At 34.7% G+C, this 21,930-nt stretch overlaps 1 protein-coding gene across 1 annotated transcript in view; it reads right to left on the bottom strand.

Moving 5' to 3' along the window:
- The window catches only part of LOC118983896 (low-density lipoprotein receptor-related protein 1B-like), a 121,575-nt gene that overhangs the window by 71,140 nt on the left and 28,505 nt on the right, over positions 1-21,930 (bottom strand). Inside the window, exons 8-10 of the mRNA XM_037041582.1 lie at positions 21,232-21,357; positions 14,568-14,732; positions 1,492-1,653 (exon numbers count right to left, since the gene is read on the bottom strand). Of these exons, the coding sequence (XP_036897477.1) occupies positions 1,492-1,653; positions 14,568-14,732; positions 21,232-21,357 (453 nt within the window). The remainder of the gene's footprint in view (positions 1-1,491; positions 1,654-14,567; positions 14,733-21,231; positions 21,358-21,930) is intronic.

Below are 21,930 nucleotides of genomic sequence, written 5' to 3'. Positions count from 1 at the left end.
GTTATGTTGGCTGTTATCATTTCTTTCTTTCTTTCTTTTTCTTTTTATTTGATAATCTAAGAGAATAGAGGCCAGCCTCCCTGACTAAATAGTCAGGTATTGCATGTTTTAAAAATTCTTCTTGAAGATTGCTGCTGTTTTATCAAACCTGTTGAGGTGTTTCTAATGTGCAGAGTTATACAGAAGTTGTAGGCTCAAGGAGTGAATGTTTGAAAGAAAAAGAGAGATACGAGGACAGAGTCACAAGTCACTCCAATATTTAAAGGTCAGGAAAATAAGGAGAAATCAGCAAAAAAATAAGGAGAAGAAGCAACCAGTAAAACTGGAACAAAAATTAGATATTAGTGAAAATAAAGACAAGTGAAGAAGGTGTTTTAAGAATGGAGTGATTAACTGCTGACTGCGAAGTTAAAATGGGAATTGAAAAATGACATTGGGTATAAAAACATGAATAACATTAAAATAAATTAATTAACTTAACTTTGATAAAAGAGCCCTCAGCAGAATAATGAAGATAAAAACTCAACAGGGGTGGGGTCAAAAGAAAAAAAAGAAAGGAATTGGAGAGTATAACAACCTCTCTAGAGCAAAGCTACTTTTTAAATAATGAGTAGCTTAATAAAGTTATAGCCAGGAGGGAATGTGGGCACAAGGTGAGGTTTCTAAAGAAAGGGCTGGGAAGAAAAGAAAATACCAATAAAGCAAGAGAAAGAGGAGATGGTTGTAGGAGATGTGTCCACGAGCAGCTATGAGGTAAATAATGTGCGAGTGGTTAGTGTAACATTAGACACAGCACCAGGTTCCTAGTCATGAGAAGGAAACTAGAGTGTATGGGTACAGGAGAGGGCAGGTTGAGTGGTGTGGTGTTGAGAACTGGTGAGGTTTTCTTTAGACAGCTTTAGTCAGCTGAGAATAAAGTGGGGGAGCATATATTGGAGGTTTGAGGAGAAAGGGGAAGTATGATGTAGACATTTAGGAGAGTCAATATATTAGTGAAATATAGTAGAAGCCATAGTAAGTGCCCACTGGAAATTAGTGATAACTCAAGTGAGGCCAGTCTCCATAATTGTTTTTGTTTTTTTGGTTTTTTGCTTGCATTTAGCAAAGGGGCACCAGTTCAAGACAGATGGAACACTAGATTTAAACATGGTATGGTTTTCTAGAAAAGAACAATGGAAGGGAAGAGGGAGCAAGGCAGTTGAGGATATATACAAGGGAATGATTATAGTGATATACCAGGGAATCAAAGCTGGAGAAGGAAGAAACAGGTGATTTTTAACATAAGAGAAGAATAAAAAAGGATGTAAAGAATTATTAGAGTTGGGGGTAAACTCTAATAATTCTTTATTAGAACATAGGGGTAAAACTGAAAAATGGGGGGTGGCTGAAACTGCGGTAGTTTAGGGAATCTAGATGTAGGTAGTACACAAACTTTGTGATGTACGCATGAAAGCATGCTGTCGTACTGACGTGGATGCTGCTTTCACTTACTGTCCTGACATCTGTCTCCAGTGTGCTCAGGCTGGCAGTGGCAGTAAGGCTGGTTCCCGGCAGTCACAATGCAGGTCCCTGCATTTTGACAGAAATCCTCACAGACCGTCTTACCACAGTTTGGTCCAGTGAACCCCAGTGCACAGCTGCAGGTGGGTCTCCCTATTGGAAAAGGTAATAAAAAGGAAATTACTGAACTAAAATGATTCATTTTCATGGAGTCCTCACTAGATAAGAGTCAAGAAGCCAGGATTCTAGTTTACTTAAACCTGTGACTGCAGGCAGTAATCCTCTTCAAGACTCAGTTTGCCAACATCCAATGATGCCTACCTTTGGTGATAAGTCAGGTTCACATCTGGTAAAATTAGCATAGCTCATTTTATACACAATTTTACATGCACAGATGTATTTTGTGCTTTACATTGCTTGCACTATTTTCTGCATGTCTCTTTCTTGGCCATTTTGCTTTTATGATTATTTTTGTTCTATTCATGTGGTAATGTAAATTGTATCCACCATTAGAATACAAAAATAGAGAAAAATCATATCTCCTAGTGTTTAATCATGTACCAACTACTGCTGAATCTACACACAGCAGAGCTTAGACTTACTATAAGTGACTATTTTAATAAATTTAAAGTGGACATGTCATCTATAATATTATTTATGAACATTAGTTCATTTGATTTAAATATGAATACTGTGTTTACATAAGCACTTATGAGAGTCTTACTTCATTTCATTTTGAGAGTTTTATTCATGTAAGAACTGTCACCTGTAGTCTAGTGAAATGATTTAAAAGTCTAATGTGAACAGCACACAATAGCAAATTTGATGGATCATCTTTAGTCATTTCCTTTATTTGCTCTGTGGGAACTAACATCATAATGAAAGGTGAACAATCCTTTAAAGTGTTTTGAATAAAATAGTTAACTATTACATCAGGGATGAGTCTCTCTAACTGCCCAGACTGTCAAGAACTGAGCAGAAAATTGAACTGAACTAGCTCTGTAGAAGTGGTGAAGAAAAATAAAACAAAGCAAAATTTATAACTATCATTAATAAGACAGAAAGAATGAGACTTAGAGATTGTGCAAATGTGAAAAATAACATCAGACAGCAGAGGAAAGAGATTTAGTTATAGAATTCAATGAACTAGAACTCAGAAAATGACACCAAGTTGCTAACATCAGAGAATATTCAACTACCTCCTCTCACCTTTGTAGTCACGAAGCATGATTAGAATGGTTGAAAAACACGAGTGTAAAGCTTAAGACTTGAAGGGAGAAAGTGATGTTTTCTCTATTGGCATGGAATCTACATTCAACACTGAAGGGAAATTCTACATTTCTACATTTTTTGAAAAGCATTCTATTTTTTTAAAAAAATATTTAAAGATATTATTTATTGATTTTTTAGAGACAGAGAAAAGGAAGGGGAAAGAGAGGGAGAGAAACCTCAATGTGTGATTGCCTCTCACATGCCCCCTACTGAGGACCTGGCCTACAACCCAAGCATGTGCCCTGACAGGGAATCTAACTGGTGACCCTTTGGTTCCCAGGCTGGTACTCAATCCACTGAGTACCAGTGGATTCAGCTAGGGCTGAATAGCATTCTTAAGTGAATAAAACGCCTCCAAATAAAATCTACCCACATTTTGAAGGGAATGAATATTTTGAGGTTTCACAGTTTATTTGTTCATTTTACTTCAAAAGGGTGTCACACCCTTAAAAATGCTAGAAGATATTGATTCTCAATGAAGAAAATTATATACATTTTATGTTGAATAGTACTGTTTAAAATTTGTTCATACATTGAGCTCGGGCCTGCAAACTAAAAGATCACGGTTCGATTCCCCGTCAGGGCACATGCTTGGGTTGCAGGCCAATTCTGGCAGGGGTCAGTTCCCGGCAGGGGATGCACCAGAAGCAACCATACATTGATATTTCTCTCCTTCTCTTCCCTTCTAAAGATAAATAAATAAAATTTTAAAAATTTGTTCATACATTATATTAGTTTGGAGGCCAGATAAATGCCAATTAATACGCTGAGAAAAGGGTAAATTGTATATGCATTAAAATATGATTAAATTCATATTTTCCATTATAAGAAAGTGGCTTTACAATATTTTGATAAAGATTTTTCTTTCAAACAGTTGTGGAATACATACCAAGAAAATATCTTCACTTGAACAAAAATAGGTGAAAAATTAAGACAAAACAATAGAATAAATGATGGTAAAAGATAAGAAAATAGATAATTGTTAGAACTTAGTTACCAAGAAAAACAAAAACCCTGAATACAAAGAATGATTCTTGTTCATCACAGAACCAGTGAATGGCTTACAGAGAAATAAAAAATATATATATAAACAGGAACAAAAATAAACATTAGCTAAATGTGAAACAGAAAATACAGAAAAAATCAAATTGCATCAGAACAAGGGCCATAGAGAGGAATAACTAATACACACTGTTCTACATTACTTTCTAGGTTTATTTCTTCTTTTTAAAAAATCAGGAGTGAAAAAAAAATGATAGAAGTTTCAAAGAAACCAACAGAGCTCTCTGCTAAGGCACTTGAAGCTTCCTGTTTCAGTCACTCAGAGAAAGTGTAACACCATGCTTTCATCTCATCTACAGCTGTTTTGAATCCAGAGCAGACTGACCAGGTTGTCCCCCAGCTGGCATATGCCTTGCATCATTGAGATTCTGGCTGAATTATTTTTTGAAAACCTCCCATTTCTCCTTCTTTGAAGAGAAGATTTATTTTTTACAAGTAGAAATTTCTTCACATTCAGAGGAATGCTCTCTAACTTGAAACTGTGTGATGGTACAGCAGATCTTTCGTTTGCTGATGGGAAATGAACCATCTGTTACAGGATTTTATAATGGGCTCCATCTAATTTTTTCAAAACTCTCTCTGGGTATACCCTAACAAGTTGCAGTGGATTCATTTACAAAGATTTTTTAGGGAGCTGAATTTGATTTTGACACCAGGAAAGGAAAGAGCACTGTTACAATGACAAAGTCCAGCCCTGCTGCCTGGAGGGAGCTGGAGCATTGGCAGCCAACAAGGGCAGCACCATCAGGAAGAGCACCAGTTGACCTGAGGACAGAGGGAGAGGGCAGTCTGTCAGCTCTAATCAGTCTAGTTTCTGTAGCACTCTTAGCTCAGACCTAAAGAATGTAGGTTGTCTGACTGTCCAGATTTATGTACGACAGGTGCCAATTACTGGTGAGGCCATGGGCAATATCACTTATCTGCTTACTTTCTTCTGTGTAAAAAGGGGATAGTAACAGTTACTATTTAATAGATCGTCATGTAAAATAACATAGAATAAATGAGGTAATATATGCAAAACATTTCTAACTGTGCCAGGCATAAAGAAAGCAGTTACATTTTAGTTCTGACTATTCTTTTTTCTACTGAGTCACACTCACCATTTATAGGTATGGCTTACTTTGAACCTGCAGACATTGTAACAGTCTAGGAAAATCACCCTGAAATGTTCTTAAGTTATACTTTATATATTAATTATTCATTTAATATAAAATTAATCTACACCTCTCTGATGGCTAGCAGTTTTGAGCATTTTTTCATGTGTTGATTAGCCCTCTATATGTCCTTCTTGGAGAAGTGTCTGTTCAGGTCCTTTGCCCATTTTTCATTGGATTGTTTGCCTTCCTGGTGTGGAGTCATGTGAGCTCTTCATATTTTGGAGACTAAGCCCTTGCCCAAGGTATCATTGGCAAACATGTTTTCCCACACAGATGGTTACCTTTGCATTTTGTTGAGGTTTTCTTTAGCTGCACAGAAGCTTTTTAGTTTGATGTAGTATCATCTGTTTATTCTTTCCTTTATAATCCAAAATATTGCTGCCTGGGATATGTAAAATTTTCTCATCCATGCTTTCCTCTAGGTTTTTTGTGTGTCACAACTTATATTTAAGTCTTTTGTCCCTCTTGAGTTTACTTTTGTGTATGGTGTAAGTTGATGGTCTGGTTTCTTTCTCTTTTTTTGGAATGTACATGTTCAGGTCTCCCAATACCATTTATTGAAGAGGATTTTTCACTCCATTTTTTGCCCCTGCCCACTTTGTCAAGGTTTTTTTTAAAATTTTTATTTTATTTTTTAAATTATATTTTATTGATTATGCCATTACAGTTGTTCTATCCCCCTCTTCATTCCCCTCCACCCTGCACACCCCCTCTCCCTATTCCCCCCTTTAATTTATGACCATGTGTCTCAAGTTCCTTGGATTCTATATTTCCCATACTATTCTTGCCCTCCCCCTATCTATTTTCTACCTACCATCTATGCTACTTAGATTCTGTACCTTCTCCCCCCTTCTCCTCCTCCCACTCCCCTGTTGCTAACCCTCTATGTGATCTTCATTTCTATGGTTCCACTTCTGATGTAGTTGTCCTCTTAGTTTGCTTTTTTTTAAAGGTGAGTTTGTTGTCCTTTCACGGTTCATATTTTTTATCTTCTTTTTCTTAGATAAATCCCTTTAACATTTCATATAATAAGGGCTTGTTGATGATGAACTCCTTGAATTTGATCTTATCCGAGAAGCACTTTATCTGTCCTTCCATTCTAAATGAAAGCTTTGCTGGATAGAGCAATCTTGGTTGTAGGTCTTTGGATTTCATGACTTGGAATACTTCTTTCCAGCTCCTTCTTGCCTATAAGGTCTCTTTTGAGAAATCAGCTGACAGTCTGATGGGAACTCCTTTGTAGGTGACTGTCCCCTTATCTCTTGCTGCTTCTAGGATTCTCTCCTTCATTTTCATCTTGGCTAATGCAATTATGATGTGCCTTGGTGTGTTCCTTCTTGGGTCCAACTTCTTTGGGACTCTCTGAGCTTCCTGGATTTCCTGGAAGTCTATTTCCTTTGCCAGACTGAGGAAGTTCTCCTTTATTATTTGTTCAAATAAGTTTCCCACTCCTGCCTGTTCCTCTTCCCCTTCTGGTACCCCTATAATTCAGATGTTGGAACGTTTTGACATGGGTTTACTTATGGGCTCTCTATTCTGTTCCATTGATCTATGTGTCTGCCCTTATGCCAGTACCAGGCTTTTTTGATTACTGTAACCTTGTAATATAGTTTGATATCAGGTATTGTGATCCCTCCTACTTTGTTACTCTTTCTCAAAATTGCTGAGGCTATTTAGAGTTGTTTCTGCTTCCATATGAGTTTTTGAAATATTTATTCAATATCTGTGAAATATGTCATTGGTATTTTAATAGGAATTGTGTTGAATCCATAAATTGCTTTGGATATTTTAATGATGCCAATTCTTCTAATCCATGAACATGGTATATGCTTCCCTTTATCTGTGTCTTCTTTAATTTCTTTCTTCAGTGTTGTGTAGTTTTCTGAGCAGAAGTCTTTTACCTCCTTGGTTAAATTTATTCCTAAGTACTTTATTTTTCTTGTTGCTACAGCAAATGGGATTTCTTCCCCTAATTTCTGTCTCTGATGTTTCACTGTTGGTGTACAAAAATGCTTTCAATTTCTGAATGTTGACTTTGTATCCCATTGTTCTGCCAAATTCATTTATCAGGTTGAGTAGTTTTTTGGTGGAGTCTATACAATTTTCTATGTACACTATCATGTCATCTGCGAACAGTGACAGCTTTAAGATAAAATAAAACTGAAATTTGTTTGCATGCCAGTGATAGGATAGAGCAGAAATTCTCCATTAACTTTACTCTCAATCTGCAACATTTCAAACTTTGTAGGATGAGTCCTTCTTTCTTCTTTACCTTCTAAGCATGCTAACTCTACCCTTTCAAAAGAAAGGAAACACACATAGCACACACATAAACAAGAGAGCAAACCTAACACATGGCATGTGTATCTACATACGTAACTTAAAATTTTGGTACGTCCTTGAATTTAAAAAAAAATCAACACTCAATGCTTCCAATCCTAACAATATATGGCAAAAAAAGAACTTTGGTCATAAAGTCATATTCCAATCTCTCACTGTGTTTACAGTTTTACCTTTTTTAATATACAAAATAATTTGTCTTAATTTGTTACTTCTCTTTGTTTTCTCAGTAGAGAGGTCAGATTTTTTGACATGTATATTGTATAAGTAAATTAATTCTAATTCCCTGGTGGTAGAAAAGGTTTACAAATTAAGAAGTTAACTTGTGGTATTGTCTTTACTGTATATTAATGTAGGATTGATTACAAAGCTTATGTCTAATTTCTTAATTCCTAAAACAACTAATATTTCTCAATTATTATTGTTCTCAATATTTTTCTATAATTTTACTATCTACACTTAGAAATTGTACCAAATTGGCCTCTAAGATACTAGTATTGTTGGTTTCCATATGTATATAACCCTTGTCTTTATGTCTAGTCTTTCTGTCTCTCAAAAAAAGTGTTTTTCCAAAGTTTTTCTGATGACATTATCCAATTTCATGACTTCAGAAATTATCTGTTTATCTGAAGGCCTCTGTCTCAATTTCTGACTCTGGGCTCATTCTCTTTACTGAACTTCATATCATCATTTTCACTCATTGTGTATAGCTGGCTTCTCAATAGGTTCAACTCTTCCCATAGCCTCCAAAGAAAGAAAATATTTTCATAAACAATGTCCTCAGGGGCATGATTTTGCTATCCTATAACATTCGCTTTTTTATATGCTATATTTGTATATTAACTATTTGAATTCAATTTTAACTCCATTTTTATTATAAATAACATTATACTGAACCTTTTCACATCTAAATATTTTGATTTTTATTATTATATGATCCTTGGTATATGCTTCTAAAAGTGACATCATTTAGTTAAAAGACATTGTAACTTTATAAAAGTCTTATTGAGTATTTCAAAGTTGCTTGTGGTAAGGTTTATATACCCTGAATATTTCTTCTGGTAGTGACTTAAGAATGCTGGTGTTATCTATGTCTGACTAGGATCCTCCTCCCCTTCCTCCTTCCTAAATTCCTTCTCCCTCTTTTCTTTATTTATTTATTTCTATATTTATTCATTTTAAAGAGAGGGAAAGGGAGGGAGGAAGAGAGGGAGAGAAACATCATCAGATGGTTGTCTCTCGTATACTCCTCATCTGGGGACCAAACCTATAACCCAGCCATGTGCCTTGACCTGGAATCAAACCAGGTGATGCACAACCAATTGAGCCACACCCGTCAGGGTGCTCTTTTCCTTTTTATGTGTGCATGTGCATGTGTGTGCATGTGTACCTCTTAGAGGTACAGTCTCTCCTGCCAGTACCTCACTATGCTTTCTGTTTTATTCTGCTTGATTTGTCACAGCTACATATTCCTTTGTTACATAGTTAAATAATATGCAATGTTATTTTTAATTTTGTTTTTAACTACAGTTGACATTCAATATTATTTTATATTAGAGTTGTTAAACAGTCATATATATGCAATTATAAAAGTGATCTCCTCAATATTTCAAGTACCCACCTGGCATATTCCCAATACTGTACTTTATATCCCCATGATTATTTTGTGATTACCAATGTATATTTCTTAATCCCTTCAATTTTGTTCACCCAGCCCCCCAAACCCTCTCCTCTGGCAACCATCAGTTTGTTTTCTGTATCTATGAGTCTATTTCAGTTTTTTATTTGTTTATTTTGTTCTTTAGGTTTCACATATAAATAAAATTATACGGTATATGTCTTTCTCTGTCTGACTTACATTTAATTTAGCATAATACCCTTTAGTTCCATCCATACTGTTGCAAATGCTAAGATTTCCTTTTTTATGGCTAAGCAATATTCCATTGTATATGTGTAGCAGAGCTTTTTTATCCACTCATCTACCGATGGCACTTTGTTTGCTTTCATATCTTGGTTATTGTAAATAACATTGCAATAAACATTGGGGGTATATCTTTTTTCAAATTAGTGCTTTGAGTTTCTTCCACTATATATCCATAAGTAGAATTGCTTGGTTATAAGTCAGTTCCACTTTGAATTTTTGAGGAATGTCCATACAGTTTTCCACCATCGCTGAACCAAACTGCGTTCCCTCCAACAGTGCACAAGGGTTCCCTTTTCTCCACAACCTTTTCTCCTTTTGAGGATAGCCAAAAGTTCCTAGCTTAACTTGCCTTTTAAAATATGTTTTGGGGGAAATTATATTTGATATCAGTAATCATATCATATCTTATTTGATAGAGTGGCCTGGACAAAAAGATCTTGAATGAATGAGGACAATTCTCTCCATCTACTCACCTATTACTGTAAGAGCCTTTCCCACTGCAGTGAGATGGTATTGATTTATTTTGTTTCCTGAATATTTTTTTCTTTCCTGCTGCATGTATGGGAACAAAACCTTCCGCAGAATATCCACAGATATGGTGACAAGAGAGCTACAATGAGACCTTCTCCTTTCTTCTTGCATTCATTGCAATAATTAAATACAAATATTGCCTACTATAAAAACTGCACAAATTGCACTATCCATTCTTTACCTAACCAGGTCTACTTTTATATATTGTCAGACTTTCCAAATTATTTTTTTTTCTCTTGTGCATAACTCCAAACTTTATGAGTGGAAGTATTTTGTTATATTGTGCCAAATTTACAAACCCTCCTTTCTATTTTTCTAAATTAACTATGTGGAAAACCTGATTCTTTGTGAAATAAATATTAAATGTCTAAATAACAGACCTACAAGAATAAGGATAATTCTAAACAGTATGAACATATCTTAAAGAATAAATATCCATACAACTAAAGATTAATTACAAATATAGCAAGTTAAATACCATATATGCTATCCATAAAGAAAAAATCACAAATTATTCTTTATGTTTTTGTAATTAGATGATTGGATATTTCAATATTTTATTCTTATTTCCAATTTTTGCCCAAGGCAAACTTTATTTCAAATCTATTCTTCCATAAGAAGGTCATAGAAAAAAACTACATGGACCTTGTCAAATAATTAACGCCACACTATTTAATTTCATAGTATTTCCTATATGAATACAGATTATATCCATGCTTTATTTTTAGTTTTTTTATTACAAAGAAAACCATGAGGAATGAGAAGAACACTCATTTCTACATGCTAAATTTTAATTATGCCTCACAGATATGTGTTTTTAATTAACTGATGACATTTCTTTCTTCAGTTATTACAGTCTTACACAACTGTCATAAACATAAATTTTAATTAAGGCTGCCCCAAACCCTAGTTATACAGTGTCCACATAGGAATTTGAGAAAAGATTTAACTGTAAGTAAACCAACAATGAATAAATCCATGAATTCCCCAATGGGATTTACTTAACAAATTAGCATTTGTGTGGAGATAATGAGGTTTTACACTCTATAATACAAGACAATGTTTTATAAAACCACATTTTTAAAAGTGTAAAATGCTTTGTAAATGACTTAATTGGATATAATATTATTATTAATTACTATATATTATCAGAAAATCAACCACATGGCCATAACATGTTGAATTCATATGAAGGACTTATTTATATTACTAATTTAATATAACTTTGAATATATTCTCTATGTAAATCAAAATCTAATAATCTGGGTGCACAGATAAAGTTGATACAGATTTTAAGAATTCAGCAAAGTTGGGACAAATTATTTGAAAACATGAAATGTTGTTCTCATATTAAAATGCATTAATAAGACAGAAAATTTAATGTTTCATGGAGCTTTGTCCCTGTTGATCTGTTGCAGGTTGAACAGTTAGCCATAGTTTAGGCAGGGGTGTCAGACTCATTTTCACCAGCCGCCATTATCAGCCTTGAGGTTGCCTTCAAAGGGCTGAATGTAATTTTAGGATTGATAAATGCAACTACTCCTTAACAGTTAACAAGGTGCCAGGCTGAATATAACAAGGTGGAGGACCGGATTTGGCTGGTGGGCTTTGTGTTTGCCACTTGTGGCTTAGAGTGATAAACTCTTCAGTTGGCTTAAATATTTCCATGAATAAGTACAAGAAAGACATCTGATTGTACAGTAGGAAGTTAGAAAGGTATGAACAACATAGGAACAATAGGTCACACATAGGAGGTCACCAGGGCAGAAAGCTACATGTGCCTAAGAATGGGGCAAACTGGAAAAAATAAGATGCCACCCCCAGGGTGACCTTTCCTCCCCTGGCATCTCACTGGTCCTATAGTTCAGACCTCCTCTGATCTATCATGTCACTGATCAGGAGGTTTGGACCCTCCCCTGACCTTTCCTCACTTACCATGGGGTTGTTAGTCATGTGGTAGATCCCCTGGGAAGAGGAACAAAGGGTCTGAAGAGCAGCCTCATGTGACTCGACTCCCATACAAACCCTTGCACAAACACTATAGTAAGTATTAAGCCATCAAGACAATGAGGCTCTGACTCATATCAAATCATTTTAGAAACAAGGCCCTGGTTCCCCTGTCCACAGAGATGGAGTTTTAGTCAAACTAGAGTTAATACCTAGGCCTCAGCTGTGCTCTAGCTCCAAGCCCAGAGAAGCAGCAAAGCCCAGTGGGATGATGCCATGGCTGACATCAGGACCAGCTGGAATGACTAATGACCCCTACTGGTAACAATCAGTGGAGACCACAATCCTGAAAGGACACACCTAGAAATCCATTGCGACCCCTCCCTGGGACCTCCTCTAAGATGCCCATGTTTAGAGAGCAGATAAAAACCTTCACGGTGGAGGACCCAGGACTACCCCCCCCCCCCATTCTGGACCATGTCCTCATCTTTCACCCTCTCTTTCCCCCAGGTATGATCTTTTTGCTTTTCTTTTCCTGAACTCCCTTCCTTTGCCTTTGTAACTTACTTCCTGAGGCCAACAGCTCAGCTGGCTCACTACTTCCAATGCTCAATTCTACCTCTGTGGCTTTCTAAGTAAATTTTTATTTGTATATGAGTTTTGGCTTTGAATTCTTTCTCACCCAGAACTCGGGTACTGTGGTTGTTGAACTGAACTCTAATCAGTGGTAACATTTTGGTGTGGTTTTGCTGCTAACAGTTGTAATACAATGATTTATTACTATAATAAGAAATTTAAGTTAACAATTAAATAATAAAATCCCTAAAAACTCTTTGCACAAGAAAAGCTTTTTTTCTTAAAGGGAATGATAACTATGTTACTAAAATAAAACTACAGGTCATATCCTTTCAGAGCACATTCATGGGATTTTTATTTGCAGAACTAGTGAAGATCCCAGCACTACAATTTCTTCCACAGCAATAGAAGATACTGTACTATATGGATTAGCTTCCCTTTGGCAGAATGAAAATAGTAAGGATCTTAGTGCTTTTTTATTTCAATAAACCTATTGAATATTTTTTCAGAATTCAATTAAGTAGTTAGAATAGCTTAATTATCAATTAATTAAATGTCAAAATATTTATAAAAATAAAACCATCAAACTTAAAGAAATAGTAATGATTTTACTATTAGAATGTAAATCAGAAACAGCTTGGTTCCTCTGAACTCCATTAAAAATATTTCTTAAGGTGACTCTTTCTGTTAGAATTATGCAAAATACTTCAAAGAATAACAAAAGAAATAGAAGCAGTGAAAATTCTTATTAAGATAGAATTAATTGTGTAGGGGATCTAAAGATCATATAGATTGATTTTCCACTTGACTAAATAAATTTGCATTTATGCAGTAGAATTAAATGTGCATAGATTGCACTCTAATAGTTGCATAATGTCCTTTTCACTGAATATTGTGACTTATAAATTATATTTTTATTATGCATTGGGGTTAATTCTTCCCATGGGAACATATTCTAAATTTAATAGAAGTGAGTAGAAAATGTTTCAATGTTCATGTGTATGGTGGAGAAGACACTTTGTGCAAACATAGCTATTGTGTAAATTAGTAAGAATCCCAAGTATATCCTAACATAAACTAACCTGATATTTTCAAAGCATATTATATGAGGTCTGTCCTTAAAAAGTCCAGGCACTGTTAACATAAGAAGAACAACTTGCATGACATTGATGTAACCTGGCAGTTGAGGAGGAGTGAAATGAAATGTGCATATGTGAACAATGACAACTTTACTCTACTAGTCCATGGGGCTGGTAGACACATTTCAGTGAGCAAGTATATTGTATGGTTGTCTCATTCAAAATAACTGAGCAAACAGAGCAATAATTTTGCATCAAATTTTGCATTAACATGACTCTGCAGAACCTATTTTGATGATTCAGAAAGCCACAGCTATGGGCAACTTGTGATTAGCAGTTTCATCATGACAATACACTTGTGTTTTGATGAAATATCAAATTACCCTGATCACTCAGCCCCCTTATAGCTGTGATTTGGTGCTCTGCAGCTCTGGCTTTTCCCAAAACTAAAATCACCTTTGAAACGGAAGAGATTTCAGACTGTCAGTGAGATTTAGGAAAATACAGCTGGACAGCTGATGGCGATTGGGAGAAATGTGTGAGGTCCTAGGATGCCTACCTTGAAGGGGGCTGAGGCATCACTGTCCTATGTACAATGCTTCTTGTATCTTTTATCTTCTTCAATAAATGCCTCTATTTTACAATATTACATGGCTGGATACTTTCTGAACAGTCCTCGTATATTACATGCCAACAGAGTAGTTACAATTTTAGAGGGGAACTACAATGCTATTACCTGTACTGATATCATATATTTACATTTAAAATGAACCTGTTTTCAATAACAAATGATTTTTAGCATTGGGCAAACTGTTCAATAAAAAATTAAAACAGATTTTCAAGTTCAACAGATTTTCAAGCCTTTTATAAGGCTTATGAAATTGGTTTCACTGAAGTATTCCAAGCCTGAGTTGGCATCTCTAAGCACAGAGCCCTGGCACATGGAGGACATTCAGCACATGACCATGACCACTACTGTTGTCAGATTAGATGGTGTTAACTCGGATGTATTGAATTCAGAATACATGCTACTGATTAGGTTAAATTAATTAAATGTAATTAGTGTTAATGCATTCTTCATTAAGATACCAGAAATTATATGTATATTATTTTCTTTATATTTTTCATGTACAGGAAAATGCAAGTGATCTGGATATACAATAAAGAGGAAATATTTACCAAGAGCTGATGGTATACAAGTTCCTCCATTCTGACAGTAGTTGCTGCAGTGGTTCACTTCACATCTCTCTCCCGAATAACTGGGCCAGCAGTGACACCTCAGATCACCCTTCTCATTTAAAATGCATCTTCCTCCATTTTCACAAGTCAATTTGCATGAATCATCTGGTTATAAAAAGAAATGTATGAATTAGCATGCCATTTAGTGGATTGCAGAATAAGAATAATTTAAATAAGTAAAAAATAAATACTAGGATTTACTTTTATTATAAAATTCCCAAAATAAACACTCCTAATATAAAAGAAGAAATAAGAGTATCTGAAAATAGAGAAATAGATTTCAACCATAGTTATATGGTGAATACATATTAAATTACCTTTTATTTTTCTATAGGCTTAAAACATTGTTAGCTATTTCTTATATGGTAGTTGTTAAAATGGTAAACAATAAAACCAACTGAAACTTTCTACAAGTGAAATATTTTCCAACCAGTGTTTTTTTAGTAATATGAGCAACTATAACCCATTTGTAGAAATGTTTAATATCAAACCAAACTGAAATATCTAAGCTATATTCATATATATCTTTATATAGAGAGTATAGACATATTTTATTGTATACATAATACAGTGTATATTATGTTATGTTTATATACATATAGACATAAAGTTTATAATAAAGGGAAATATTTAAAATATAATCTTACACAAACAGCAGTGTGATGATGGCCAGAAGGAAGGGGCAATAAGGGCTGAGTGGAGGTGGGCAAAGGAATGTCAACAATAAAAGTAATGAAAAATAAAATAAAATTAATGCAAAAAAATCTCCCCCAAACCCAGAATAGACTCTTTGATGTACATACTTATTAGCCATATAGGAACACCCAAAACTAAAAGTCACTTAGATTTGGTATAAGATGATGACAGGACAGTATTAGACATTTTCATAGGAAAAATTCCTGTATCTAAAATAATTAGGCACAACCTGCTTATACCATACACTTTGGCTGAGAATAGAAAAATTTCCTGGAATAGCAAAATTATTTTTTTAAACATGACATCTGATTTAAAAAAAATTGGTTTGCAATAATTTCCCAGGTCAGTTTTCTATGATCATCGTGCCTTGCTCCATTAGAAATACTGTTTTATGTAGGTCAAGACACAATATCCAATGTAGTAAAAATGTTTGAGATTATTGTAAGAGGCATTTTATTCTAGAATACACCTCCTACTAAAGTCATGCCTATTTTATAGTGAAATAATTAAAATCAAAATAGCTTATATTCTTTGTTCAAGATACTATGGCCCACACATATCAGAAGCTTAAATACATCACTACAATAATCACAAGAGCATCTTAAAGAGCCTCAGTGATTTCAAATGACACAATGATTCAAGTATCGTATCCACTGTCACAAATAGAACCTATCTGTCAGTAGTACTAGGAGATTCTGAGACTTGCCTAAATGCAAGGGAAAGTTTCCAATATTTCACTGTGGGTTTAGGTTGGCATCACTAAAGTTTGTGCTTTGATAGGAAGAGCTCTCTCGTGAAGCACATGAGCACAATGTAAAGGAAATAACAGTTGGTGTAATGAGACCCGGCCTTAGGCCCTAGTTCTGCCACTTACTTGACATTCAAGTTTACCCATCAGAGCTTCATTTATTTCATATGGTCTTATTGACAAATGCACTTTTTAACTCATAGATTTGTTATGAATATTAATTAACAACTTTGAAAGAAAAAGTGAAATCATAAATCTTTAAAAATATTAAATGTAAACGTATATACCATATACACGTACACTCAAAAGAGAATGTGCTTTGAGCCCTTGTCTACCACATCTAGAACAGCATGAAGAGCTGAAGTCTGGATGTAAAGGTGTTTCGTTATATTTCAACAGGAAATGAAGTATTTATTTGGTAAACTCCCCTGGAGTATCAGTGTTATCTACTGATGGCATGAAGTACACTAAGAACATAGCTCACATGGAATAACATCTGTGAGTGTCCAAGGATGAACACTGGAGGTACCGAACGGAAGTCACTGTGACTAGACCTGGATTTGGGAGTCTGAAGGAAGGAAATGGAAGAAAATAGTGCATTTGAAGAGATAGTCAGTGGCATTGGAGATCTTTGGATTCTGGACTTTGCCCCAAAAGCAATGTTGTGTCTTTGAAAATCCTAAAATGTCTGAGGATGTGCTTGACTTAGGTTAAACGGAAAGCAGTGAGTCTACGAGGGCTGTGTTTAAATTATAAAGGTTAGGTAACATGGTGGCCTAACATACAGTGATGTGAGCCGAATAAATGTGGATGTGCTAAAGGTAACTGGAAGGTATAAATCACATTTGTGCTGTATAAAGTGGGCAAAAAAATTAAGGAGATTTTTTTTATATTTACATACAAGGGTGATAGAAATTGAAGAGGTGATTTAGCTTGGACATACTGAATCGGAAACAACTATGTAAATGCAAGTGGCAATCTCCAGCAAAGACAAATATGGAGGCCAAGTTCTCAAGAAGGATCTAGTGTAGAAATACACTTGCATCATTTAAAATCTACCAAAACATTTCTAACTCATTCAGTATGAACTATCCTAATCTGAGTTGTGAATGTGAACAGAGAAGATTAATATTTAAGCTATTCTGATCACAATTAGAATTATGGGAGGGCTTATTTTCACCTGAAGATGTTCTATGTAAACCACATAGGTATTCAAAATCTCTACATGTTAAAACATGTGCATTTCCATAATGTGTCTCTTTAGGTGCCAGAAATTTAAAAAAAAAATAACACTTCCTGGTGAAATGTAAGTGGAGTTACATTCTTTGAAAACCTAAATGTAATCATTTTATAATGCAAAAAACCCCTGCTTTTGTCAAAAGCTAAATCAGCCCCAGAAGCCAAGCTTCAGTAATTATAATCAACTATAAGAAAGAGCAGATGAATACTTCCCTAGGCATGAGAAACATTAGAATTTCAAATTTCTTATATGAAGATTAAAGCTATTCAGCATATTCACCATATAACAATGGCATCTGGAGAAAGGCAAGTAATTATAAAGAGCTGAAAACTTGGCTATGTCAAATATTAATGTCAGAAAAGAATAAATGGCATTTATCTACACCAATCAATAACTCTGAAATCTACCTATTTATATTCCTCACTGAAGTGGTCCAAACTCTCTAATACTAAGGCTCACATATGCACAGGCCAATGTTCATCTTGTTTTAACAGCAATTATGTGAAAAACATTTTCTTTTAAAATACAAAATAAACTTTGAAATGGTTTTTGTAATATGCCTTTCAAGCTGTGTTGCCATAGTAAAATGGCAAACTCTAAATAAAGTTTTAGGTGTTGGATAGTTTGTATTTAGACAAACATGCTTCCTCATTTCAAACACAAAACCATACAACTTGTTTCATTTTCTTACCTACTTCATAATAGATTTATCTTTGAGTGCCATGGGTATACTTTTTGCAAGGCATTGTACTAGCACTTTATGTATATTATTTCTCACATTTCCAGTGACTCTGATTATGGGTACTGTGGGAGATATGGAAGCGCTGGTAAGTACTGAGTATTGGGTAAGAGTGTGGAATGCCTAGGCTCACCTTCAGGTGCCATCTTTGTTAAGTAATGTTAGATGTTAAAGTAAGCCTTTCCATGCTTCAATGTTCTTATCAGGAAAAATAGGGGTAATAACAGCATAGTATCATTGGGATTTTGTGATTATTATATGAAATAAAATACATATAACATCTTATATTTACTAAAATGGTTAACAATAAAACCATATGCTTTCCTCATAAGTCCTCAAAATATATATTATTATCAGTAGTAGTAGTATTAATTGTTACTCCAGTTTTACATGAAAGAAAGTGAGATTGAGGGAGGAGAGGGTCAAACAAGTTGCTTAAGTTATAAACAGACCTCGACCTCATCCAAAACTCCCCCTCAGCCATGCCCCAGGCCAAGTCCTTTCTGTGCTTATGAGTTTGGGATTTTGAATGCATAATTTTCAATAGTCAAAGGAAACAAGGAGGGTTATGTCAAAGAAACAGTAATTTCTAGTGAAAAAGGAAAAACAAAAATCATCTGCAACTTGATCACAAAAAAAGCACATAACATCTGAGCCAAGGTAAAAGTCACTTTGGTAGCATCAGGAGTGTACTTTTGAATAGAGCCATAAACTCTTTCTCGGGTCTCTCCCATCCAAAAAAACAGTATAAGTAGATATGTACATAGGAGGCACCTATAAGAACACTAGTTGTGGGTGTGTGTGGAACTAATAAAAATGTGGTACATCTGCCAGAAAGAATTTGATGGCATTTTCTTTTTTAAAAGGATAATACAAAAGCCATGTATTTCATTTTATATGTAGTACTTCTTCTCACATTCTGATGGATCATTTTGTATACTCTTCTCTCCCCATGTTGGTTAAGTGTTGCCATTGATTTTCTATTATAGTTGACATTCATTATCATTTGATGTTAGTTTTAGTTACAAAAAAAATAAAATAGAACCAGGCTCATTGATAGAGAAAACAAACTGAACATTGCCAGATGGTAGGGGGTTTGGAGGGTTGGGTAAAAAAAGGAAGGGGTTAAGAAGTACAAATTGATAGTTACAGAATGGTAATGAGGGTAGGCAATAGACTCAATACTATTGTAATAACTGTGTAGAATGCTAGGTGGGTATTAAAATTATTGGGGGGTCACTACTTAAATTGTTGACATTTTCAGGAATTTGTTTCAGCAAAGTTAAGTAAAATATGTGGCTCTGCAGAGTTTAGCTATATGACCATGTCAGAACAAGTGGAAATGTACCTGGTAATGGTTGAAATGTCTTTTTAATTATCTTATCCTACCATGGTAATTGAGGTCACAGCTACTCTTGTTAGGAAGTTAAAGGGGGAAGGAAAGTGCATCCTGGCGCCAGCAAAAGCATCACTTTTCAATAACTGGCCCTAAGTCCCCATCCAAAACACCAATCATGGTTTACATTTTACTGTGTGAAGAACTCCCTAACCTTGCTACCTACAACAACACTTCACACATCCCACACACCAACTGAAACAAATAACTCAGTATTTTATTTGCATGCCATGATATTATGTCTTTTATTTTTTTTTCTCTTTCTATGTCCTGGTCTCTTATTCCCACATAATCTAAATCCAGTATGTCTTTACAAACCTGGTTCTAAGGTCATATTCTATAGGACATTGTAATCAACTCCCTAATTGGATTAGCATCTGACACATCATAAAAATTTTAACTCTGTCTCTTTTGTGGCTTGCATTCATATAAATATACATTTATTGGTATTTATGTCATTTATTATTTAATCTTTGTAACCTCTTCAGCTTTGCATATCTAATGCTTAAGGAACCCAACTATCTTAAAATTGTTATTCTAGTTTTAGAAATTTAATGTCTTGGAAAAGCAAAAGTCTTCATGTTTCATGTAAACTCCCAGCAGAGAACAAAGGGGAATAAATGGGAGTGAAGAAGCTGACTGAGGGCAAAGACATGGGTTGATTTGAATTTATTCTAACAGGGACACACAGCAGGAAAGAAACTTTGCTGTGTGAAGATCCTGTCTGCACTCATGGAATAATGTTTGTTTTGATTGTTAAGGGATTTTGGAACATGTGTTTTGATCTGTGACATAAATTTTAGTGTTGATTTTCTTTTTTTGTTTTCTTCATAGTAATTTTATTCCCCGATATGATAAAAGACAAATATAAAGAATCACACTATTTGTGTTTTTATTTTTTCTTGTGTAATACTTTTCAGCATTTGAAATGATGTTTTAATTTAAGGTTTTTAAAAATTCTACCTATTTCTTTTTTTTAACATTTTATTTATTTATCTTTAGAGGGGAAGGGAAGGAGGAAGTATCAATGTATGGTTGCCTCTCGTGAGTCCCCTGCTGGGAACTGGCCTGCAACCCAGGCATTCTTTGAAAGGCATGTGCCCTGACTGGGAATCGAACCACTATCATGTGGTTTACAGGCCTGTGCTCAATCCACTGATCTACACCAGCCAGGGCTAAGGTTTGTTTTAAGCTGTGCTTTCTAAATGATCAACTTCAGGAGTGAAGATATCTTGTAGGTTTTATTTCTGAATCCTTGTTTTTTAAATTAATGTATGCTTTGCTTATAAAGGCCTAAAAATATTTCTTAGTAGTAGTGATAGTATTTATTGCTAATCAAATTTTACACGGAAGAAACTAAGACTTAATTTTGAAATTATTCCTCTGTCTCTAAATTAGTATTGGCATACAGAAACTGTTCAATATAAACCTATTGATAAAATGGATTTGGGGTTGAGTTTAAACTAATGGCAGAATGGTATGCTCAGAAATATTATCTTCACTGACACAAGAGCTATATAAAATATACTCTGATTCTGTGTGACTTCAAAGTTTTTAACCTACTCTTAAATGCATAGTAAGTGCTCAGTGCAGCCTTGTGAATAAATGTAGAATGAATTAATAGCAAGTTACCATTGGATGAACAGTTTATTCAGGCTTTCAAAAAGCAATGATGTTAGGGTAACTGAATTGATTAATGACTAGGTAATTATGTTCAGTGTCAATAGCTGTAAAAATTTATCCTTCAGATGAATTCATTATTTGCAGATGATGAAGTTTACCTACCTAACAGGCTGTCATCATTGCAGGTGCCATTAACCAAATATTTCCCTTCTGGGCACACACAGGTGCCCCCAGCAGGACTCAGCAAACAGAGGAAATCACATGCTAAATTCAAGCATGGATTGGGTACTGATTAAAAGAAAACAAACAGATGCACAAGTATAAACACAACAGGTTTCAAAAACATGAAACTTAATAAGGTGAAATAATGAATTAGCAACCCTGAAAAAAAATCACATCAAATTTCTGCTGGTCATTCCTCGTTTTAATGTTGCTGTTCACTTTAATACGAGAAGGGGTCTCACTTTGAAACTGTATGCCAGATGACTAGTCAAAAGCAGCAAAACTTTAGATAGAATTTTAGAAAGTTCTTGGGGGCAGTTCTTGTTTTAATTTGTTTCCAAAACTGACTTAGATAATAGCAATTGTTACCTTTCCAGATCATTGCACCAAATATATTAAATCTCATTTTATTTGCCATAAAGATTAATTATAAATTAATCTTAAACAGTTCCTTGAAGGATGAAGTTATACATAAAGACAGATCACTAGAATTTCAACTACATTTTAGTTTGATTGTCAGTATTTTTGGTAGTTGTGTTTAGAATATATTTTTCAAGAGAATAACATCAGTTATTTACCAATTCCTTTCTAGGAGGGAAAGTAACAATGTAAGACACAAACAATCAGAAAAAAAAACTA

This window comes from Sturnira hondurensis, unplaced genomic scaffold (genome assembly GCF_014824575.4).
Source record: "Sturnira hondurensis isolate 20B ecotype Veracruz unplaced genomic scaffold, ASM1482457v3 Scaffold0000507, whole genome shotgun sequence".
Lineage (NCBI taxonomy): Eukaryota > Metazoa > Chordata > Mammalia > Chiroptera > Phyllostomidae > Sturnira > Sturnira hondurensis.
The sequence above is the reverse complement of the archived record's forward strand: the minus strand, read 5'-3'. Positions and strand labels throughout refer to the sequence as shown.